At 43.1% G+C, this 25,656-nt stretch overlaps 1 protein-coding gene across 1 annotated transcript in view; it reads right to left on the bottom strand.

The window, feature by feature from the left end:
• The window catches only part of ntsr1 (neurotensin receptor 1 (high affinity)), a 33,530-nt gene extending 12,615 nt beyond the window's left edge, over nucleotides 1-20,915 (bottom strand). The window contains exons 1-2 of the mRNA XM_088608457.1: nucleotides 19,953-20,915; nucleotides 2,910-3,111 (exon numbers count right to left, since the gene is read on the bottom strand). Coding sequence (XP_088464583.1) covers nucleotides 2,910-3,111; nucleotides 19,953-20,624 — 874 coding nt within the window. The 5' untranslated portion in view covers nucleotides 20,625-20,915. The remainder of the gene's footprint in view (nucleotides 1-2,909; nucleotides 3,112-19,952) is intronic.
• Nucleotides 20,916-25,656: the final 4,741 nt, after the last annotated feature.

Here is a 25,656-nt window from a genome sequence, read left to right as displayed (position 1 = left end):
GCTTGTGCTTATGTACACAGTCATAGTTTGCTTACAGGAATTGGCTCTGACTCCCCCTTGACCCTGAATTGGAAGAAGGAGTTAGAAAATGGCTGGATGGATGCACTTCTGTGTCCCTGGAAACACAGGCAGGATATTACTGTTAACCCGTGTGCCACAGTGAGTTGTGTCTTTGAGGCTTGGGAAAAGATGCTGGAAAAAGTCCACAAAGCCCATCGCCTGCGCAGAGGCTTGCCGACCTTGAAACAGAGGACGAACTTTCATCTTTAAAGTTACATCTGAAGAAATGGAACTTACAGCAGCGCACGAGAAACACGAATTTGCTTTTTACATTCCAAATGAGAAAGAATGAGATAAGAAAATGTCAGCCTGTGGCCACTGGCATGCCTTGATGTGTGCTTGGGAAACAATGCTAACAGATGGTGCTAGCAGCAATATGTAAGACGACACACATTTACCATGAAGAACAGATCAGTCTGAACGCTGAAATGCTCAGAGGTCTGCGACGCATGTGAGGCGGTTTATTCAGGGGTTCCCTTGCCAATGTCTAGCAGCTGTCATGTGTGTTTAACAGAGCTCTGCGCCTTCAAAAGCAACACAAAACAGAAGGTGCTTCCGTCACTCGAATCCGTCTTTATTACGGGCCGTGCCCTTGAATTTTATAAGCTCCACTACAAGCATAGTTTCAACAGTCGGCTGCCAAGCAGAATCTTCTCTTGGAAATGTGAACCACTTTTCATTCATTGCTTTCAAGTAGCAGCTGAAAAACTATGGATCTCCGCAAACAGAGCTATTAACACGACCTGCGAAAGAGACGAGGCCACTCAGCCTGTCAAGTGGAGGGACCTTGTGCGAAAATCAGTAGAAGCCATCACAGTACATGATGATCCGGAAAGGTAATGGTCAGTTTGCTGATTTTCGACATGATTTCAACATTTTTATGGACTCTGAGGACCTTCTTTAGTTGGAAGAATGCAGTCTTATAGTGAAATGGCAGCCTTGAATTGGCAAATTAGCTTTTGCGCTTGACAGTACTTAAATAAAATTGCCACTGGGGTTAGCAGTAAATGGGTCGCAGTGTAAGCTGTCTTCCAATGTACATGAAGGCTTTTAAAGTAAAAGAAGCATAAAAATGAATGAATCACAGAACAAATAGAGCTTCCTGCAGTATGATTTATTACTCCTCTTGCAGCATTAGAATGTACTGTATCCTGGGGGTACATTTATTTCTCAGCTGCTTGGCTTATTTTTGCTATAAGGTAAACTCAACCTCCAAAAAGTCCTTTCAGCATGATCGGCAGAGAGACGCTAATACACTCCCACACAGTAGCCTGGAATGGCCCTGAGATACAATGGATGAAAATTGTATCTCACATTGTGGGTTCACAATGCAATGAAGGATATTGTCAAGGCATCTAGATGTGTCCAAGCAAGTGTTGCAGCATTTTGCAACCGTTTTCATGCGGTTTGTGCAGCTGGAGATGATACTGAAGGGGTTCTCACCTGGTTCTCTGAAGTGAATCCTGATTTACATTCAAGTTGTGCAAAACTGATGGACCTCAGCATGTTCTCGTGATGATAACTTGTGTTCAAAGTACAGTGCAATGTCCTTTGAGGAATAATGTATCATGTCATGTTGCATTTCATCTCTAAAACCTATTTGGATTTGCACTCATTGCTAAAATGCGAAACACTGATGGTTTTACAGTGGAAGAGGGCGGTACGCAGATACAAGATGGCGGTTCTTGTCTAAACCACATTTCCCAGAAGGCAGTGTAGGAATAAGTTGCCATCCTCAGTCACATGACCAGTTGGAAGAAGACAATTGTTGGGGTGACATCTAAAAGTGTAGGTTTCCATTGTCGGTCTCAGTCTGTTGCCTAAGCAAAGCATGAGATCTTCTCGTATGCACAGCACCAGTGGGAAGAGAGAGGGAAGAAAGTGTCCAACCAACTGTGCAACTTGTGGAGCTTGAGATTTCCTCAGTTATTTTGGAAATGTGTTTTGTCAATGTTCCAATGATCCCATCCAGCTGTACCTTAAAGGGAGCCAGGGTATTGGCTTCAAAAACCTGTTCCATAATCCCACAACCCTTTATACTCATAGGTGATTTATAACGCCACACCAGCGATCATGTCTGTCCTAGGCTTGGTGGAATACTGAAACAGAACCATAGCTTTTTTAAAAATCCTTTTAAAACCACATTTCCAGGACTGCCGAGCTCAACACTTCCTTTTATCAATTTGCTGTCAACTGTATCTTTCCTTGTCTTTAAGTAGTCTATAACATCTGACGCACCAAAGGTCTAATGTGCAGGACTTTGGATTTTGGGTGTGAGCGTTTCAGCTTCACAGGTCCAGCTCCTGGAATTGATTCCAAGTCGGGGCGCCCTGTCATTGGGTTGTGGAGGTCACATGTTCTCCACTGGTTCCAATGTGGCTGCTCCAGTCCCACCCCTCCTATTGACATGCAGGTTTGGTGTGATTGGCTACTTTAAGTTCTCCCTTTCCAGGAGGAGTCTCTCAATGCAATTTCATACTCCTGGGGGACTTTATTCTCAATGCAAGCAGTGCCAGCTGTACCAGGACTACAGAGAAACTGACATTGGAGCGCGATGGACACCTCTCATTCATGGCTGCCCTGATGAATTGATCTCCCTGGGATGTCGCTTACTCTAGGCCCCCCATTTTCAGGGGGAGTTTCATATGCTGGGACCAATCACTAGAGCCTGGTGAACCAAATTAAAACCAAACGTATCTGTGGCCGGTCTGATGATTTCATCTCCTGTGATCACCAGCATAGAAGCTGACGTGCAGATGTGGGAGAGTCGCTCGTTGTTTTCCTGCCGCCTAACGCCAATGCATTGAACTACCAAAGAGAAGGTAGTTCTGGGGGTTAGGGCTACTTACTCAAGACCTTGACGCCGTGCCGGAGAGACTGCACTCGGCTGGGCTCCACGGCCACACTCAGTATCGTGGCGTTTCCTCCGCTGGCACTGACCCTGCTGTCTTGGGCGGCCTGCTTGAACATCTCGATGAGCTGGTTGGCAATGATGGAGTTCAGCACGGATATCACAACCATGGGGAAAATGAAGGACAGGAATGCATTCACCTGGATAAGGAGAAGAGCAGAACTTGATTAACGTGCTTGGCCACGACTGGCTCCGCTGTGCTGTACGCCCCACGCTGATTCTGAAGAGTACTGAAAGCAAGGGGGTAAAAAACAAGTCAGCAAGCTGCCCTTTTCTTCTCAAACTGTTCAGATACAGTGGCCCCGATCGCTTCGTAAGGTGTTTTTCTTTTTATAAAGATGTTAAATACGTCCCTGCAGCCTCATCTCTGACCGGCATTCACGGATTCGATATCAAGCCTGTTGGTATGAAAAACATTTCTTACTTTTTCGGGACTTTTTAAACTTTACTTTTTGATCTCGGCACAGTCTTCCAGTTTCATCTGATGCCTGTGACTCAGAAGTTTTGGATCAGTGATATTTAAAAATAACACCGCAACATATAATAGATAAACATAGATATGCACCACAAATACTGTATCTGGGAGATATAGTGTCATTGACTTTAAAGCATCGATTAGATATACTGTTTTATAAACAATAGACTGATTTGGTTTTCTGGGTTTGCTCAAAATTTCCTATATCTGATTCAGGCAAAAAAGTCATTTTTAATGTTTTTTTTTGTCTTTAACGTTGATGGTGGTAGCTGACCCCAGGACAGTCTGGGACTAAGGCTGTGAAAAAGAAGAAGAAGGTTGATGGTGGTTAATATTTTTAGTTCGCATCTTATGTCTAAGAAAACAATTTTTCACATTCTTTTATTGTATTTCATTTCTTAAATCTAACAACGTATAATTTACAGCCTTTATTGAAAAAAAATTATAGTAGGAAAGGGTTACTAATTATATAGTGTTATTAGAAAGTAAAAATGAATCGTCAAAATATATTTAATCTGTCAGGCATGTTTTTGACTACTGTTCTTGTCATTCCTCCTGTGTGCAAAGTTACAGCAGAAAACAGCATGAATTTTGTCCTTGTTCTATTGTGAAATAACTTTAAAAATAACTGATTAGACAGCTGTTACAAAAAGAATTCAATTATTTCTGGCAAGTTATAATTAAATTATCAATGGCATTTAGCTGCATCGTAAGAGCAAGCTTTTATCAGCATAAGTCAGAAAACTCAGAAGGAAATTTGTAACAATAATTCTGATGTAAATTCAGGGAGGAAATTGACAAAAATAACACCTGCCAAATGTTTATTCAAGCGCACATCCATCATTAACACATAGAAAAATCACTTTCAATCAATTATTATTCAATGCAGCATAAACATACTGAATATAGAGTGAAAAACTATTTTTATTTTCTAAAGCTCTCAAAGATTATAATGCAAAAATTTGAAATTCAAAACTGACTTTTTATTTGAGTCACAAATCATTTCCCTTAGAACTGTAGAACAGTGGCTCAACACCAATGTAAGCGCCTAGCATTCCTAAACTATAAACTATACACGGAACGTACCAAGATGCAGTAAAAGTAGTATTTTATTTGGGCCAAGGTGTTCATGAAGTAAAAGATTACAGCAGGACAGGCTGTGATAAAGTCACTTTTCCATTCTCGCAATCTTACAAACAAAAACATGTACGAATCCCAATAATGCACCCAATACATAAAACAGCTGGTTCAGCGTTCTTGGAATGATTAGGCTGTGCTGATTTCTCATTTTGTTCATCAAGGCAAGGTACTGTACGTTGACACCAGTGTGTGCCTGGGTCAAAGATTAGATGGTTGGCGTGTGATGTTCACTATGTTTCGGATTTGCAAGTCAGATGGCGCTGTGTGAATGTTCATGTTATCATTCAGGGGGTAGAGTGAAAGTCCTGACTGAGGGACCCTCACCGCCACCTTCCAGATCGCAGCAGGTTCCCTTTGAAACAGACGATTCACAGTTGAAGTCAAAACCAAGACAGATCAAAGAGGAAAAGCGTGAGATTTCTGAGAATGTCAAATACTGTGCATCTCATCTGATTGCCAACTTAACGAGGGAAGTCAAATCCTCTAATTAGACAGACGAGGGTAAACCGAGACTTTGAAATTATTCACGGTAGACTTTATAAAGTCGTACAAAGTCAGGCTTCAAAATGCTTAATTCTAAAGCTGAACTTATTACCAAGTGGGGCGGAGCGGTGGCTCTGTGGCTAAGGATCTGCGCCTGGGGCTGTAAGGTTGCTGGTTCAAATACCGCAACCAGCAGAGGAATCCTACTCCCTTGGGCCCCTGAGCAAGGCCCTTAACCCCAGCTGCTCCAGGGGCTCTGTACAATGGCTGACCCTGCACTCTGACCCCAAGCTTCTGTGTGTCTGTGTGTCTCATGGAGAGCAAGCTGGGGTATGCGAAAAGACAAATTCCTAATACAAGAACTTGTATATAGCTAATAAAGTGATCTTATCTCTCTCTCTCATCTTATCTTAAGCTCTTGTTTGTCTTCCAGAATTCTGCAGCACATAGTTATGCATTTCTAAAGAAATGTTTTCCAAGATCAATACTTCTGAGCTCTGCTGGAAATAGTGCAGTTTCTTGAATATATATATTCAGAATATATTAGTATGTCGGTTCAGGTGCGATGGACAGCTTTTTATTTGCATAATCTTATTAGGTTTCAAAGTAGGCAGTGGGCAGCAGGGTACAGTCGAGCGTATTTTAAAATATTCATGAGATTTCCAATATCAACACTTAAAACAATGTTGATGCATAGAGACTCAAAAGTGCTTGTGTTTATACAATATGTTCATTTTCTTCCGGTGGGCAGGAGGAGTGTGTTTTTATCAATGTGGGCATAAACTATACAGCTAAAATTAATCAGTGTAACATTTAGGGGAAAAAATAATATTTTTGTGTAAGATTAGTGTTCTATCCTTAATTTTACAAAATTATGCATCCTGGTAACACCAGAGCACAGTGAAGGACTTCTAGAATGGATCGTCATGTATGACTTCATGAAGATCATACCCAAAGGAAAATCACAGCAGGGTTTTGCCTGCTTTGAGTCACCTTTGTGACATTAACAAAGGGTAAAAGCGTGACAATAATGAGGTATTTTGTGAAATGTTGCAGATCTGACATGTTCCTTTCAGGACATTTAAAAATCACCCCCTTTCAGAGGCTGGAAGAAAATACATCACTGAGCTGGTGAAGCCGAGTCTTTGTTCCATACTCCTGCAACATTTGGGGGAAAGAAGAGCCTTCTGTTGTCACCACTTCATTTACTCTTGTGCCCTCTAGTTCATGTGTCGTGGTTCAGTCTGGAGAAATCTGATGGGATCACCTTGTCAGTGCTTTTGAGGATTTTGAACACTTGTAGCAGTCTGCCTTGCAGTCTTTTGTGTTCAGGAATGAAAAGGTTGAGCCCCAGAATGTATCTGTACCCGCAGACACTGTGCAGCCACTGTAGAAAGTTTGCAGTGATTGCAGAGTATGGCTGGATGCATGTATTGTAAGCCTGCAGGCCAGCACACGCAGTTAATAACTCACATGGTTTATTGCTTCCATACTGTGGCAGCACTTTGAAATGTCAGACCTTGTTTGTTACTGGAGCGTTTATTAAAATTAAAGAGTTTCTTTATTGATGAGTTTTCCATCTCGAGCTCTCCACCTCCATCCCCTCCCATCTCTGGCTATAATTATATTTTGATGTCTAATTATTGCTGCCAGGCCCTTTAAATCTGTTGTGGGTTAGGGCTTGATCTAGAGGCAGGGGAGGGATGGTGAAGAATTGTGTTCGGTGGTCTGGAGAAAACCACTCGCATCAATTTTAAATTACTGTTTAGTTGTGCAGCTGTGCATTCTAGCAATAACCACAGCCTATTTATTCCAGGACATTTTGTGCCTACAGTTTAAAAAAAAAATAATAATTAGCTGTTTTCTTATAGCTCATACTCACTCCAACCCAATGTAACACCCATTTTAATCTCTAGTCTTTCAGATTTCACGTTGATTTAAAACCTCAGCCTCCCTCCATTCTTGTCTCAATTACAAGTGGATCTTAAGTGTTGTCACTGTCTACCTCTAATACTAATTCAGAGCATAAGGATCCTCTGAAGCACGAGCCAGGCTAGATCTATTTATTAAGTATTAATCATTCAAATGTTTTGGTATAAGGCGGCAAATCCTTTACCTCTTTTAAGCAATACTCGGTCAATTAAGTTTGAATGTCTGCTCTATAGGGCCTCACCTCATTTATTTTGTGTACTGTATCACTCTGTGAGGTGACTGAACTTGCGTTTTTGCTTTTAAGGCCTTTTGCGTTCGAGGGAACCCTTTCAGTGTGAGGGGTGTGTGGATTGTAGGGCCTGCCAGCCCAGTCAGGCCCAGCTGTCAAACAGAAGAGTTTGTAATGCCAGGCACTGGGCTTCACTAGCCGAGTCTTTCAAAGTAGGTTATTCTTTTTGAAATATCTCATGAAATGCTCATCTGCCTGCTCTTAAAAATATGAAGAAGAACAATCAATCTTGTTGTGTCATTTATGTAAGAAAAATGGGACATTTAAAATATGAACGACAGGGAGTCTGAGTATCTCCAATGTGCTAAAAGTCTTTCTCTCAGCCTTTGATGTGGTGAGTATTATCACTTTGAAGGGAGATGCTTAATGCAGCCACAGTTTTTAATGTGCTGAAGCTCATCTAGCCCAGCTTGTCTTTTTGCTACATAACTGCAGTGTATTACTGATTGGAAGATTCGGGGAAAACGGACACTAATTTTCTCAAGTTTAAATTGTTTAATTAATTTTATAAAGAGGTCCTTTGATGAAATGGAGAATTATATTAATGTAGAAATTTTAATATGTTTACATTTTCATGAAAGGTGGAAACAATAATGTCCCTTCTTGAATACAAAAAAACGAATATGGAAGAATTGAGCAAAATATCGCCTAGGTTTGAGGATACATGAAAGTTGTCCCTGTGTGTTAAGTTAGGGGGTCTAATAAACCCTAGAATATCTTTTAAAACGTGTATTGCTAAGATTAAGATGGCAAGCATAAGGTGGTGCTGACAGCTAAACACGATACATCTGTGATGACTGTAATTAGCACTATGAACTATGGAAGCACATTGCTGCCACCAAGGAAAAAAAATCCCTGCCCTTATCTCCTAATTAGGAGAAAATGATCTTGTAATGACGAGATAGTAAGGCTCGCGTTCAGTGCACAACGTTACAGGTTTTACACACACTGAGGTGATCATTGCTATCTCGGAATTACGGGGTAAGGGTGAGAATAGTTTTTCCCTTGGTGGCTGCAGTGCACTTCCGAAGCGAAGAGGTCAGGAAAACTTTTCTTCTATTTTAGGAGGGTGACGGCAATCTATAATTCTATGGTCTGCAGCACAGGGAGTCAAAAATGCATTTAACCATTTTGTTTATCATCCGATACTGTACATTTGCATTAAACATTCAGTCGGTTCAGTGCGAGTGCTGCTGTCTCTCTGCATGGATGAACAGGAGCTGACATTTCCCTTTGAACTGGGACCAGCGGAGGTCGGGAACAGCTGGATGCCCCAAGCTTCTTTCAGTTGGCTTAGAACTACTGTAGAATGAGATTCTCAGGTGAATTAGCTACTCACATCCAAACGAGCTCCATGGGCCAAATGTCCTCCTCTTGTTTGCCCAACATTTTATATTCTTCAGATACAGCTGCTGTTTCGGACTTTTGTGTTCATCATCTGTTGTTTCCATAGAGACTGGAGTGCAACGATGAATGGGCGATGGGGAGCATCTCCATGGTTAAGTGAAGCTCTCTGTCTCCGCTTTGTGCCTTTTGTCTTCTTGCTGTTTATTTTTAAACGCAGGAGAGAGAATATCGCGGAGTCCACACTGCCTTTCCACCCTGCAGCTTGAAAGGTTTCATATTCTACTGCCAAGCATGGCTGAGAAATTGAATTTTCTTACAGCGGCAGCGAAGTGTCTTGGGTCTGTATCACAATCGGGCTTTAAAAGCTGGGGTACAGTACCTGCACATGGGGCTCTCCCTGCCTCTTCCTGTGAGAGACGGATTAGGCTGACGGCACCTGTCTTGCAGTGCCCACTGTCCAGGACAGGGCTGTGCCCAGCTGTCACTGTTCAAGACAGGGCGGTGCCCAGCTGTCAGGCAGTGTTCAGGACAGGGCGGTGCCCAGCTGTCAGGCAGTGTTCAGGACAGGGCGGTGCCCAGCTGTCACTGTTCAGGACAGGGTGGTGCCCAGCTGTCACACAGTGTTCAGGACAGGGCTGTGCCCAACTTTCACTGTTCAGGACAGGCCTGTGCCCAGTTGGGTCATTAGAACTGCAAGGAAGCAGTGCTGATGACCAAACCACACTGCCTTCCACAGATCCAGAAACTCTGTTTAATGTAGTTGTGGCAAGGTTAGGCCGATAGTCTAACATTCCAACATCCCTTAGTCACCTTGAAAGCTTGGAATTCAAACATCAGTACTGAAAACTTTCTCTTTGTCACTTTTGGGTCTCCTTAGCTTTGAAATATTCCTCTGTCACGCTTATAATATCTGCCATTTCTTTTCATTTTTTAAATGTAATGACAGCCATCCGAGTTACCTTCTAAGACGGGGAGAGAATTCTTACTCCTTCACTTTCTTAAAAGCATTTTTTCCATATCAAAGGGTTTTTTGCTCTTCCAGTGCCTGGGGTATTAATTCTAATGGAGGAATGAGCCTCCGTGTGGAATGTCCTGCGTCTTCCAGGGATTGATGAAACTTTGATCTTCTTGTGATCACGTCGGAGTTTTTTCCAAGACGAGAGGGTGACGAGGAAAAAAATTGAAAGATGACATGCCAGACAGCTAGAAAGCACTCAAGATGCTTTTAAAAATAATTGTCAGCAAGGAAATATTGAGAGAAGGAGCACATATACAGGATGAGGTGGTGCTGTTGGAAGTTTTACCAGAAAATGATTCGACTTCAAAATGATGCAGAAAACACGAGAGAATCTGTATCATCTCTCTTCTCAGCTCTTCATTCTTTTCCAGTCAGTGAGATGCTCCATGGTCCATCTTTCATTTTTTATGAACTGTTTTTAAATCATTAAAATATGGACTTTGGGCTGTGCATTGAGGGATCAATACATTTGCCAGCGACATTTCCTGAACGGCCTCAAACCGTTCTTTTCCATTACAGAAGCTTAGAGAGTACAGTGAGATTGCTAAAGACACAGCATAATCTAAAGATGCAAGATAATCTCCCTTGTGTTAGAATAATTTAATTAAGTACAAACTACCCAACAAAGAACTAAAAGAAATCAGGTTAATGTTAGTATGCTCAAGAGTCTGAATAATTTTTTTTGTACTCGAGAGAAGAGGCTGGATGAGATCTTCAGATCACTTGATAACCAAATGAGCTTGATGAACCACTTTATTCCCAAATTTGGCACTCCAAATTTTGTTGTTTTTCATCTTACTGTTTCTTAGTGTCATTTCTCTCCTGTCACTATTGCAATAGTCAGATACTGTAGGTTCTGTAAACATAGAACTCATCTCGGTGAATGATAAGGCTCCATACTGACAGATGATTGACTCGGGAACAACCCGGTGGTCTGATAACGACCTTCAACTCAATACCTCAAGAAACTAGCGAAATCATTATTGTTTTTTAGCTGTGTCCAAAAAATAAAACTCCCCATCATCATTCATGACCATCCTATAGAGACCACAACCGAGAATGGCTGTGCAAAACGAAGAACTGTTTGGGATAATACCCGATGCGGTGTTAGTCTGTTGAGCAGGGATTTCATTTGTTAATTTGTTTGGCTTGCAAAAGTTCAGCCAGAGATGCATTCGGTTCTGCACCCTGCAGGTGTGGTAAGCCGAGCTAGCAGTTGTTCCAATCATTTTCTGTTTATGGCAGAAGAAACTGTAGCTTTCGATAACACACAGGAAATTGTTTTCACAGCCCTTTCAGGCAGGGGAAGCTACAGTACTTTCCAAAAGCAGGAGCTCGCAGCCCACGGACGACTGCCTGGATACAGGGGCAAAGCTGTGTCTGCAGGGCAGGCATGAGCTGTACAGAGGTGGAGGGTGCTGGAAGATTGCACAGCAAATGTGACAAGAGTGTTCTGGAGGGCTGGCAGTTACGTGAGTGAGAAGGATTGATGGAAGGCAGGTTGAAATAGGACACAAATAGGATACAAAGCCATTTAAATGTATTACTGGTGGTTGTTTGTTTGCTGAACATTTGACGCGGTAGTTTGCAAATTTAAAACGATGGTAATGCTTTATGGGTCTTTAGTGTAAAATCTCACAATTCTGATGTATCGGTACCATTATGTATCATTAAGTGTATTCTGGATCTGTCAGAGCAGTGCTGCCAATGAGACATGTTTGAAAGCGATGTGAGAGTTTCTTGTAAATTGGACGGAAAGCATTCTGTAAGTCTTGCAATTTGCGTTATATTTATTTTGTATTACTGTCATGAAAGCCATAAAAATAATAAAATGATGCCATTTCTTAAGCGGTAGTTTTTTTTTAAAGTGCAGACTACAGAATAGTAATTGTACAGTAGTTTCACAAAGTGTCATCACACGTGTATTTACACACAAAAACCTCTGTATGCGATTTTAAGTGTTAATCTCACGTCCTCTAACTCAGTGTTAGCTCGGTGTGAATGAGGCAAGCACAGCTTTGTGTGGAAATGTGAAACGAGGATAACTGCCTGAACAAAGCTGGGATACAAGTTTCCAGATGTTTTCTCAGTTACGCGGACAATGTGATTACAGTGAAAACCATTAACTTGAGTCAGAAAGGATTTCCACCTCCTGTGGCGTGCCAGTTGCCCAGACTGCTCTGCTTCTTCGGGTGTTTTGATTTGTTGAAATATGGATCTTTTTCTTTTTCGGTGAACATCCATAGATCCCCTGAGGGTATTGGATGTCTGAGGAGGAGCAGCAAAGTAAATGCTGCATTATTCTTCATGCATGAATACTTTTTGAATTGAGATTTGGTAAATGTTGTTCGGGTCATGTCAATTAACATAAAATCCAAAAATGCATTCGCTATCTTTTATAATAAATTAGTGTCTGTTGTTTGCAAAGCTCAATAAATGACAAACCTGGAAGTTTTTCAAGGAAGCAGTTCATTACCATACAGTCATTAAGCCCAATTCTGATTCTCCTTTTTACAGGGAGTCATCCCCAAACGATGCTGCTTAATTGCAGACACAGCTTAATCCCTCTTGTTGCAGAGCTCTGCCAGCATCCTCAGCTGCAGTGATTAAGAGGCACCACAAAAGCATATGGCAGTACAATACCCAGAGTCCAGGCACATTTGTAAAACAGTATGAAATCACTCAACGGTGAAATTAATTTATTTACCGTTTCCCTTCTGATATTTGGACGTGGAAAAAACAAAGAGGAGGACATTATTCAGATTTTAAAAAAAGCATTGCATCTTAAATTCCCTGTGAATAATGATCGGGGGAGGCAGGAATTGTAGGACTTGAAGAAACAAGCTAATCTGTATATCCGATGAAGAATGATTTCAATGTTTGTGACCCACTGGGTACAGTTGTTCCTTTATGACAAGGCAAGGAAAATATATATACAGTACAGTGCACTGATGGTGGACATAGCTAAGACAGGTGGTGATGCACCTTGTTTTACAAGGTCCAGATTTAATTGGAATTTTTTTACAACTAGAAATTGCTAAATTAAAATAAAAACCTGTATAAGGTAACAATTATTTTGTTCTCCTGGCTTAGTATGAGATGAAAGAATATGAAGGTTAAATACCTGCTCTGATTTCTGGCAAAATAAAACACTCGAAGGCACTGGAAAGGAGTACACAGTAAAGGTAGTTTCAGATCTGTTTTTTTCATATATTCCATATTCACACCAGCATTGTTCTTTAACCCTGCTGGCTGTATTCAGCCACCAATTAGACTGAGAGACAAGAACAATTTCAAAACAGACTTAACTAATTCGCTAGGTCGATAAATAGAGCTTTCAAATCCTAAATGAATTCCCTTGTTTTGTTTTTTGCTGAACTGAATCTGACTTGCAGGTATGAAGGCAATTATCAATACCGTGTTGTGGCTGAAACTCACTCAGCACTGTGTGCTGGACAGCTCCCAACTTCAGTGCCCATTGTGAAATGTGACTTCTGAGTTTGCAAGTGTGAAGTTCAGGCTGTCTGCCTGAGTGTTCTCTTGCAGTAGCTGCCTACTCATGAGCCCAACACTGCATGAGGCAATCAGAAGGTTAGGAAAGCTACTGGTTGTTAGGGAACATCACTGTATGGTAAAGTATATCTGGGACAGCAAGGGTTATTTATTTGCATTGCAGGTATATACTGTAGCATAAGAGTTACAAAGATTTTAAAAATGCCTTCCTTCGTGTGAGAGAAAAGTGAAGCAGGAATGTTCATTGCAGTGGTTTAAGTGCTATCTCCTGCAGAATGTGTTATCTCTTTTTGTTAATAACATTTTTACATTTTTAAAGAATATTTTTGTTGAGATTTCCAGCTGTTTACTTTTTCTTTCATCCCGAGGAGTAAAAATACACAAAGGTGAGAATATGACTGTGCATACAAAAAACAATTCTCTACCGGCTATTAAAACAGGAAAGATTAACAGGAAGATTAACAGGATAGTAGTTATGCTTGCCTAAGTATGAGGTGCTAGAGAAATGAATGAATCATGGCATTTGCTGGGCAATGACATGTTTCATCCAGTCTCACTAAAAAATTCCTTGTGACCGCCTTCGTTTCTGTGGAAAATAGTATTTGACACTATCTGGGGATTTCGTTTCGAGCACTCTGTTTTATTTGTAAATGAATGTCAGGATTATATTTGACTTCATAGAACCTGAAAGTATTCTCACAATAACTGTGGTGGAAGGTGAATTGTGAGCTGTTTTAGAACACCTTCCTTTTAAATCTTAACAGTTTTGTCAACAGTCCGTTGCTGAAAAGTACAATCTGTCAGGTACTCTTTTCCTTCTTCATAATAGTTTTTTAATGCACAGTATTCACTGTTCATCTTGTATTGGGGTTTTATATTTATTACTAGTCTATGATATACAGTACTGCTTTTGTTTATGCTAGCTTGTCAGACATACTGTAAGAGTGGTACACAGATATGTATTGCAGAAATGTTATACGCAGCTCTTAATAATCACAATGCTGTTTATTGATGTTTTTTGCCAAGGTGTAACAGAGACTGGCGTCGGTGTGGATTTCTTTAGGGTAGATTGCTTTTTATGAGTCTGCAGGAAAATATTTCATGACTGCAAAATTTCTAAGGGAAAGCTAAAGTACAGCTGGCCTATCCATGCCAGTATAGTGAAACAGGAGTGGAGTTAACCTTGAACCAGTGGCCGTGGAACAGTTCTCCAGTCTGTCAGGTGTTCAGTACATCTTAGTTAAAACAGAATAGGATCAAAACATTTTCAACCGTGATGTCCACAAAACTTAATCTCCATTAGAGTTCAACCATGTTCAAATAGAAGCTCGTAAATAAAGTAATAATGGAGTTAAAGATACAGTACATTCTTTTTAATGGATATTGATTGCAAAGGTAGATATTTCCTCTCAGTCAGAATAACCAGTTAAATCGGCTGGAAGGATCAGCACTCTAAATAACGTCCTCTGTAGAAAAAAAACAAAACAAAAACCACCAGTGTGGTATTGCTGCTGTCACCAAAGTATTTTAAATGTACATGAAACCTGCAGCATGCTATCCCTCTCCGTAAGCCCAAACTGCAACCGAGAGCATGTTGAGATGCTTTTTTGCTTTGCGCTTATTCCTGAAGATGACTGAAATGCCTGGTCTGTCCACAAACACCTCTGAAGCCTGAATCCTATTAGGGCCCTAACAGGGAGCATGAGCCTACTCATTCAGCCCTTTTCTAATCACTGAATATGAAACTGAGATGACATCAGCCCTGAATTAAGCGTCCCTGAGCTGGGTGACAGTATTTAAAGAGGGACTGAAGCCGTAAAGAGTCTGGAGGAGAAGTGACGTTTCTTTGCAGATAAACAAGTGGTTGCTTGTTAATGGCGTGAAACCTGAGCAGCCTTCTGCTCACGTGCCTGACCAGCTGGCGATAAATACCAGTCAATTCCCTGCTCTTCCCCTTTCCAGTCTCGGGCTGTGTCAGATAATCAGACTGCATGAAAACAAACTCGAGCAATTGAAGAGAGTAATTGCAGCCCTTAGTATAAATGTGTCATCTGGATTATTTAAGCCTTGTTAAGTACTTCAGCAAAAGGAACTGAAATGTCATTTACAGGAGCGTCAGACTTCTCTTAAATGGCAAGCCTGGTTTGTATGGATGGAAGTCTCCATTTCAGCGTCGACCAATTTCAGTTCCTGCATGTATACTTCATGATCCCGGAGTCTTAAAGGAGCGGATTGTGCTGCCGAGACAGGTCAGATGTGGTGGCAAGAATAAAGTTAGTCATTAAAAGCAAAAAAAAAAAAAAAAAAAAAAAAAATCTCAGACTTAAATTTTGTTATTTTATTCTGTCATTTTAGAACAAAAGTATTTATGCTTTAGAATTGGTGTTTATTTATTTTGGAGATTTCGGAGTAACCGGTCCATCGTTTTTTCTTTCTCGGCGCCCCCTGAAGTGGACAGGAATACGTCCAGTGAGCACAGAGGGTTGGGATTAAATAAATCAGTACGTTGAATAGAAAGGAGGTTTTCCTAATCTATCAGTTATGTAAAATGTGTTTGAATTGCAGTTTTGCCTAAATTAAGTCCCCATGAGCAGCCGTAACAGCTGATCCACCCTTATCAGGGTTCTTCAGAGTGACATACAGTAGCTGTACACGATATGGCCGAAACACGTCTGTTTCTCTGATGATATGTCTATCAGTGTATGCAGTTTAAGGTTTTGAATTATACAAAAGATGACTAGAATAGCATTTGAAAGTGTGTCTAAGGTTAATATATTATAAAATATCCGGACAAGGCTTAGCTGGTGGTAACTCTGTGCCCCTAGCTGGGATGCTCCACAATGCCCTACAGGAGAACAGGCTATGCCTGGGGAAGTGGCACTATTCTTGTTGGCACACTGGCTGACTCGAACCCGTGCCAACAGTGGAACAGTGGGGATGTCAGGGCACAGCTGGCTGATGGCCAGGCTGGAAGTGGCTACTGTACAGCGTGTCTGGAGTGCAGGGCTCAAGCTGCTCTGCAGATGTGCACTTTTGCCAGTTGAGCCCTGGGACAAGATCTTTTCAAAATGGCGAAGTCTAGAAATACATTTTATAATCTAAAGTGACATCATGCATCCCTCAAGAATGGTCTGTTACTCTTCTTTTTCTGATTGTTAGTCAGTGATAAGCTCCAAGGCTTTTAAATATGTATTTACAGAATCACTAGTGCTACCCCTGCACTGAGTCCATTTTCTTACTGTATATCACTGATTTTACTACCTTTGTGCCTGAATGGCAGTAATGTTGTCTATTTAAATGTTGACATCCCAGGGGAATAAGATAATTACCTTTCTTGTCTGTGTAGAAACATTTTTCCTCCAATTCTATATATGTCATTGGTCTCTCTTTTACAATTGCACACCTGTACTCCCGGTATTGCAGAAGAAAATTCACATGAACTGAATGACTGGTGGCACTGTACATACAGTGTTTTCTTTGCTCATGTCAGAATGAATGCTGCTGAAGTAATACTCTTCTCTAGTTCATACTCTGCTGTCTAAAGCTGTAGATCTTCCTCCCTTACATGTTCTGGATGAACAATCTGCAAGAATCTATCCTTTCCGGTAGATCCATGCTTCCAGACTCGCACTGAACTCTTGTCACTTCGTTGGAAAATGCAGTGCTCAGAGTCATGGAGGCCCTTATGGTACTGACTAGGAAAATGGAATAATGATATTTTTGACAAGAATACAATAGCAGCCATTTTGACCAGTTTCTTGGCAACAAAAAGCAGAAAGGCAACAAAGACATCGAAGGCGGGGCTTCTGCCCTGTAATACTGTACCTTTAATTTTCCTTTCTGCTGAATAAAAACAGGTTTGCACACCCAGTATCAGAAATGATAGTCTACCATTTAACGACACCTCGTGCATCCAGTAATTGCCAATTGATTGGTTTTGTCTTGGCACCATTAGACTGGTGTGCTATTCCCTGCCTTAGGTCTTAACTCTCTGACTTTCCTCACTGGTGAAGGATAGTTACAGTCTTTCCAGTACAGTACAGTAGGTACGCAGTGAGCAATGTATACGAATCTGGAGAAGCCAGATAGCTTTAACTGGAATGCAGTCCTATAGTCGTTGTGGATCTGTGAATGATCAGTGTAAAATATCACCGATCAACTTATCGGTATATACTGTAGTGCCCTTCAGGGAGAACAGCCTTCACGAAATGCTTTCCTTCAAAGCACAATTCAAATGTGGTACAAATGCTCAAAAATACATGGAAACCAAGAAAAAGGAGCAGGTAACCGAAGAGCAATGACAGGTAAGAATGCTTTAGCACCAGAAGTCCAAGCTCCAGCTTCTACCTTGTCAGATCCGCAGTGGCTACTGTACTGTAAAGGTCTCACCCTCCCATGACTGCAGGTACAGTGACTGGCTAGTTTCGGAAAGTCGTTTGAAATGAAGCATATTCCAGTTACACCAAAAAAAAAAAGCTAAATCTTGACATTTTTTTAGAAGGTTGTCTGTAGAAAAGGATTCGAGCTTGTGGCGCAGTGGCACAGCGCTGGGGTGCTGTCTGCGTGGAGTCTGTATGTTCTCCCCGTGTTTGCATGGGTTTCCTATGGGTGCTCCGGCTTTGTTGCTGGGTAGTTTAATTGGCTTCTGGGAAAACTGGCCCTGGTGTGAGTGTGTGTGCCGTGGGATGGACTGGGGTGCCACCTAGAGTGTACCCTGCCCTGTGCCCGTTGCTTCCTGTGATAGGCTCTGGCTTTTCCGCGTCCCTGTACTGAATAAGAGGTTTGTGAAAGCGATTTGGCAGTCTACCCCCTGGGTGCTGCAATGCCTGTGTTACAGAGCTTCTAAAAGACTCTTCTGTGAGTTGATTTTACCCTCTACACTACTGTTCTGCTTTTACGTTTCTTACACGCTGAGCATTAAAACACAGCAGTGAAACACTTGTGAAATTGGAAACATTTCAAAGGTACAGTATTTCGCTGCCTGCCTGCATCGGCTCAACAGAAACGCAGATCTTGTCACCTAGACAACCTCATCTTTTCCTTTGGAGATCTCTCCCTGCGCAGGAACACAATTCCGACATTCCCCATGAAAAATACAGCCGAGCCAAGCGGGCTGTCTGCTTTCCCTCTCCTGCACACAGAGTGTGGGTTTTAAAATGGGGAAGAATGCTGCTTCGAGCTCAGCCTCCACTGTATTGCAGACTTCAGGCGGTCCAAACTCTGAAACTCTGGTGGCCACACAGCAGAGCCAAGCTCCTACTGCCACGTCAGGGTTAAGGTGTATATCTGTTAAAACAATCTCATCAGAACACTCTGACATCGTGGATGTAATTGAAATGCTCCCAGCCCGTGTGTGCAAAGTGCAATGTATCCCATACCACGCACTGTGATGGGATGACTTTGTGAGCAAGAACGCATTTGTGAATATTGCTTATTGCACAGGGTAAAATCTATTGTAATATATTATGTTTTATTGTTGTGGCTATTGCTTTCTGGGCAATTGTAACGCATAATCGGTAGTTCTAATGTCCACGACGTGACCCAGCCGGAGAACATTCCTGAAGTGCGCTCTGTGCTGCGCAGGGCTGGATGGCTGTGTCTTCTAACAGCACAGTTTCGACGCACTTACAGTAGCATTAATTGTGTTGTTTTTTTGTTGTTTTTTTCATTTTCGGGACCAACATTTTGCGATAATTTATACAGAAGGTGTGATCTGTCAAGGGTAAATATTATTCCTGTTAGAATGGGGAAAACCTCCTGTACGACAAGAGAAGTGAACATATTTAAAAATAACGACTGGACATTTTTATCTTTCAAATTTTAGGTGACTTCTAAGGGTCGTTTTAGAAAACAGAAAACCAAACCTAAAACTAACAACGGTGCATAAATATTTCTTAAGTAAGCCAATCTATTTTTTCCATATATTACAAGACCACACGACTTGTTCTATGTATTAAAGAAGAATGATTATTTTATTTTTTTACCAGTTTCCTCCATCACACAGCGCGATACACGACATGTACTGTACCACCAGAAACCGCGGCGCAGGCAGGTGTAATTGAAGCACTCTCGACTGTAATGACATTAATTATACCCATTGAGCACATTCTTCCGTTTCGTTTTAAACAGTAAACGTCACGTAGAGCGTGTCTTGGGGGGAAGAATAAGTGTCAAGTACTGAGGTATCTGTGTGTTTCTGTTGGATTCAGACAGTCCAGATCTGCTTCATGTCTTTTCTATAAATCTGGACTTTTTTTTTTTTACTCTTACCGGGTTGTTTAAAGGACACCCGTACTGAACAGAGCGACGGAGCTCTCTCCAAGTCTGTCGAGTCCGGGCCGTGTGGAAGTGGCGCAGTGCCGGCCGCACTGCCTCAGCGGCTGGGCCCGGGAGTCGTGCGGTTCCGCTGGGGCCGTTCCTGCTGCCCGCAACGTTAACGGTACATGCCGGCGTTTTCTGACGATCGTTTTATTTTTTTAAAGATGTGGTAAAAGTTAAACATGCAACAGGTAGTCCTTGGCGCGGGATAATGTTTAAAAAATGTCTTACCAACTCTACTTATGACTTATTATCGTTGTTAGAGTTTAATAACACTACCCAAATACTACGTAACTGTGTTATGAATGTTACAGAGCAGGTTTAGGACAGTCGACCGACTGTTTTTACGCGCCACCGTGTTTCTCCACTCGATTCGCCCGGAGCTGAGCTGGTGGCTCGGGTGCGAGAAAAGCACTTTTTTGTTTTGGGGGGTTTCTTGTCTTGTCGCGAAGTCCCTTTCACTCACCTGCAGGACGATCTTGGCCGTGTGCGTGGAGACTATGGTGGTGCAGATTTGAACGTTGTTGGTGTAAGTCTGGCCCATGGTGAACAGCATGGGGGTCGCCAGGAGAAACGACGCCACCCAGATAGCGCTGATCAGCTTTTTTGTTCTGCTCCTGGACATGATGCTTTTGGCCTTGAAGGGGTGGCAGATGGCCATGTACCTCTCCACGCTGAGGCTGGCGATGTTGAGCGCCGTGGCGTAGGAGCAGCCGTCTCTCAAGAAGTAATACCCTTTGCAAACGGCTCCCCCAAAAGCCCACGGGTAGTGGACCCAGATGAAGTTGTACAGCTCTATGGGCATGCAGAGGAGCAGGATGAGGATGTCGGACACCGCCAGGCTGGCCAGGTGGTAATGCACCGTGCTCTGGAGGTTCTGCAAGGTCTTCCTCCTGACCAGGGTGTACAGCGTGATGGAGTTGCCCAGGGAGCCGACGACGAACAGGGCGATGTAAATGGCGGTGACCAGAGCCTTGGAGTAGATGTCCGTGCTGACGTCCAGGCTGTCCTCCTCGTGCTCCCCGGGCGTCGCGTTCGCCGGGCGCGAGGCGTTCCCGGCCGCCGCCAGCAGGTACTGGCTGAGCATCTGGAAGTCCCGGGAGAAGTTTCGGCCCAGCAGCGTGGAGGTCTCGTCCATTGTGTGGCCGGGCAACTTCTTTTTCTTCTTCTGCTTCTCCTCCTCCTCCTCCTCCCTTTTTTTCCCGGGGAATGCGGGGCGGACGGCGCGGAGAGAGGCAGGGAGCGCTCGGCGGTGTTCAGCGCAGCCCAGAGCGCCGCTCCCCCAGAAGTTGGCTTTTTATCTGGCGGAGGAGGAGGCGCGCTGCCTCTCTGCTCAGACCTCGGGCACTGACGCAAACCACTTCATTCATGAAGTCTGATCGTTTCCCTGTTTTATATAACCAGGTTTCCTCAGATACACCCCCCTCCCCCCCCCCCCCCCCCCCCCCAAAGAATCGCAAACACCTTTAAAAATTAAATGTTAAACGACAACGATTCTATATGCAGGGCGGTTTCTTATACTGTAGGTATATACTGTAATTGTCTGTCCATTTGTTGCATCGATGCTGATCTAAAGATGAAACCCTGTCTTTCTGGTGAACAACGATGAGTTTTTTTTTCAACCTGAAAGCTATAATTAGTAATGCGTACTTGGAGAAACGAATGCGAACAGAGGACAATATTACTACTTGGCGACACAGTGTTGCGTCTGCCTCAGATCTGTCTTATCAACGGCATCTTAGCTTTCTTGTTCATATTTGTATTTAAACTCACGTTTTCCCAAGTAACAAAAGGATAATAACATTTGTGTTTTTGTAACAACAAGGATACTTTAAAACATCACCCGCAGAGCTCAGTTTTGTTCCTCGGGAGGTGCGCCTTTTTTTCGGCGTCTATCGTCCTTCTTTTGACTTTGTGAGTCTTACAGGGTCTACGAGACAGTGAGCGCCGATTCGCACCCAGAATCAGAGGTGCCAGGCGAGTCACAGACGTGCCCGTTTGCCCTAAATCGACGATAACCCTGCAAGCGGAATTCGAATAAATTTTTCGCCGGTTTTCTGAAAAATCCCTCTCGCTGCTGGCTGACTGTCCAGACTCAAACCAGCAATACCCCGGACATCTGGGCTTAACCGATACAGCAAATAAGCATCTCTACTATTTGAGTGTTCAAGTCTGAATTGAAAGTAAAACCACTGTTACAAAATTTCACATACCGGCCTTGTACGCTTTTTTTCTTTAACGCCCATACCCGGGGAGAAAAATGACAATGTGATCATTTCTACACAACCTCCTTTTGCAGCACCCATAGTTAAGAGTCGAAACCTTGTTCTCTGCGGTTTAAAAGCCGAAGAGCACTCTTTAGGATTGATGTGGTTTAACCGTTTGAGGGTATGTGGAAGAATGCTGCCGTGCTCAGGCTGAGCGTCCTCACTGCTTGCTAATTAGCCATAGCAACTGTAATACCTGTCCTGCCCCACTTTCTAGAGAACAGCGTGCGTGAATTATAAAACTCATCCTTGACACACACACACAAACAGCCATTCGCCTGTTTTCAATACCCTGGCTCTCCCGGGATTGTCTTTCAATACCGAATTGAAAAGGACACACTCGTGGTCACAACCAGCTGTTCTTCAGAAAACCCTGCCTGTCCATCTCGGACGCGGCGCGCAGAATTTCTCTCCTTTGCGCGCCGAGAAGGAGGCGGTAGAAGTGAGTTCTGTGGGGCACCCCCCACAGGAGGGACAACGAGTTGAGAGCATCTTCCAGTCCAGCAGGTCCTGCCAAGCTGGAATAAGTGCTCCAGCATGCCTGAGGACGTCTAGGCTGATGTAAATGCTCTTGATGTGTGAAGATGGGAACGGCTTTCATCCCCGAACGTGGGGTTTGAATGCGCATGTGAGCACTCACCGGCTCTAGTGCTCGAGTTTCAGTAGCATGAGCAAATGGCTTTTCTGTCATGATCTGATCTCTGTTCCCGTTCCTTCCCCCATCCTGGTGGTTTGCAAAGAAAGTTTCTAGCACAGGGCCACCCACAGCTGGGAGTTGCCTGGTGGTGTATTTAACATGAGCCCTGTTTTTTTTTCTTAAATAGAGCCTAAAAAGAAACGAATAGAAAATGTTCCGATTCAATAAACATTCCCCTGAAACAGGAAGGGTAGATGAAGGATTTGACACTTTGTCAGTGTTTCCCACAAATTACATCAGTGCTTTGGTCTCTCCCATCTTGTCCACTACTTTCCCACAATTGTTTTGGTAAGTATATTTATTGCAAAATCAATGATTTATGATATTGGGAAATGCCCAATCTAAAAGGCAGTATCTTTCTTTACCCAGTGTATTTAGTCACAGACACAAAATTAGCACAGGGTCAGCTGGGATATGTTAGTACACTAAGCAAGGGGCTTTAATACAGTACTAATCATTTAAGACACCTAAGTGGCTTCATTTTAAGGAATTTATTTACTAGAATTAGTAGTAATTTAGTAAGTACATTGTGATGGCCATTGCTCTAGCTAACCCACCGATACAGTCAAGCCTTCGGCTGGGGAAGCTGGAGAGACGTCCTTCTCCCAGGATGCAACAGCTGGAGCCCACCCAGGATTCGAGCCCACAGCTTTCCAGTCGGGGTCCAGGGGCCCTAACCTGCCACTAGCTTGCAGCCAGAACAGGACCCGGTGTAAAACTAGCCGTGAGTTAGCTCGCTGAGAAGTGTATTCTGAGAAACTGAGCACGGACACATTCGTCATTTTGAGGTGACGGGTTGCAGGAGTGGTCTGGTGGCACAGGTGAGCTGCATCTGCCTATAAACATTGATAAATAAGTGATTCTTCCATTACTGAACTGGGCATATGGCTTCAGGTGTGCTTTCTTCATGTATCATTTTCTCCTGTTACGTCATATTTAGTCCTTATTTTGTTGTCTGTAAATTATGAGGCAGAATTCAATGCGGTATGGATCTTCAGTGACTTCTGGAAGCCATTGGAATTGTCACTGAAACTGCACGAACCCCATTGGGATACCATACATATTATAATGTGCTGACAATATGTGTTGGAAGATCTCATGTTCAGACAGTGGTAGAAGTGCAACGATAAAACAACATGTGTGCCAGGGGTTAAATTTGATCATTAGCGGAATGAAATGCGAGTCAAACTGGGATGAGTCACCAGTGTCACCTAATGACAACCATATCTGTCCCGTCGAGACCTGAATACAGGAGCAACTAACTTTGGTCATCGTGGTTGGTGATCAGACCAGTTTTGTGGTTGTAATTAACCGAATCTCCTCCCAAAGGGAATTAATGGAAACCATGTGATCGGAAATAAGCACTGGAATCCAGTAACATAGAAAAAAAAGTCACACCGCGAGTGGTGTACCTAAAATGCCCATCACTCCGACGGCTGTGAAATGAACTTGTTAACACGCCTCAAACACAAGCTCTCTGGTGTCTGCAGCCCAACCACAGCAAGTCAAGTGAGTACCCCTCTCAAACTGAATCAACGGGGGTATTAGATTGAGCTGAACCAGTTTTGTTAGAACTGAAAAGGAAAAGGTGTCTTGACACCTGAGTTCTCGGCTTGCAGTGGTCCATCGGCTCCTGGCTCTCTCTCTCACAACGAGGCCGTACTATATTCCGGTATTCCGGAGCTGGTTAGGAATTCTAGGTTAGCTTTCAGGATGCTCACGGGAATAGGACAAACCAAAGTGTGAAATACAGCAGAACAGGAACAAAAAAGACCTTGGGGGGGGTGGGGGTTATAATATTTATTTTTTATTGTCTCACCGCCCACAGTAGGCTGTCAGTGAGTTGAAACCAGCAGTGTTCCAGCGTCCAGTCAAGGATGGGGAAAAAAACGAATGAGTCATCGCTTCACCCGTGTTTGATACCATTTATACTCCGTACGTCAAAGGGTTTCACTGCTTCGTTAATCTGTCAGGCCTGTCCCCCGGCCTTCCCAGCCCCGGCGGCTACAGTAATTACGGTACTCCAGGCACAGCCAGATGAGTCAGAAGACATATCAGAGGGCGAGCAATTTACATCCGTTCATTTGACATTAAATGCCTCAATGATTCTCTACTTTAGAATTCTCCCTCCCTGGCCCCTCCATCATTTTGGAATCTGTACTGGCCGGGTAAACCGGCTCTGTCTGTTGTGACCCAGGTTCGAGGCGACAGTGTCTGGGTCCATGTCTGGACCCCTCATGGCCGGCTGCTTGGGTCGTGAGGCCGCTGCTACGAATGATGAAGGAGCTGGTTGACGCTATTCCAGCAGCCCTATCGAGTAAACCACCTGCCCTGGCACTGAAGAATTTGGTCGGGTTCACCAATGTGACCCCGAGGAACGCCGCACGGTCACAGCGCCCTCCTGAGGATGCTGCGCTGGCCAGCCCCGGCTTCACTCACTCAGCAGCATGAGGCTGGGCGCAGTCCTCCACAGCCCCGGGGGAGTGTGTTCCTCGTGGTGACCCGTTTGCCCTGAGGGTCAAAGCCTGCCGAATGAGAATTGTTTTGATCCGAGTTCAGCCCGGCCCCACGACCCCCGCTGTGCGGTGTGCACACAGCAGAGGGTGCTCAGCATGAGCGCGTTGAAAGCTACAGCACCAGGTTTGCCACAAAGGTCTGGGTGGAGTTACTTATGATCAGCTGCCTCGTTTAGTCATTTTGAGATTTCAGCAGGTGTCATGAATCAAAGGCAGCAATGTGTGCCGCTAAACAAAATTTGAGCTGTATTGACATCTTTTCAGTTTATTCAATATTTCGTGTTGTTTGTCGTTTCAGTTTTGTGCACCTCTACTGCTGAGGGTGTTCAGATTATGACAGCAAGAGTAACTGGAATTCACTCACCAAACGCTAAGATTTTTACAGGTTTGCAGACATTTAATGCCACAGAACAATCAATGTAATGGGAGAGAAAGGAGAGCTTGATTTATTTAATTTGACTTACCAAGCGCTTACTGTATAAAAGAACAATTCAAAGAATGCAGCATTGTGGGATTGTTACTATTATATTCCATGGTCCAAGTCTTTTTGACATACAGTCAAAAATCTCTTTTTGTGCCTTGTACTTTGTACTGTGTTTGTACTGGTTAATTAATCTCTAGAACATGGCAAGAGACCTGTGCCTAATCACTACTTTTCCCTTTTCAGTAGAGATTAGTTTGGAAAATCCA

This window comes from Lepisosteus platostomus, chromosome 15 (assembly GCF_059453375.1).
Source record: "Lepisosteus platostomus isolate fLepPlt1 chromosome 15, fLepPlt1.hap1, whole genome shotgun sequence".
Taxonomy (NCBI): domain Eukaryota; kingdom Metazoa; phylum Chordata; class Actinopteri; order Semionotiformes; family Lepisosteidae; genus Lepisosteus; species Lepisosteus platostomus.
The sequence above is the reverse complement of the archived record's forward strand: the minus strand, read 5'-3'. Positions and strand labels throughout refer to the sequence as shown.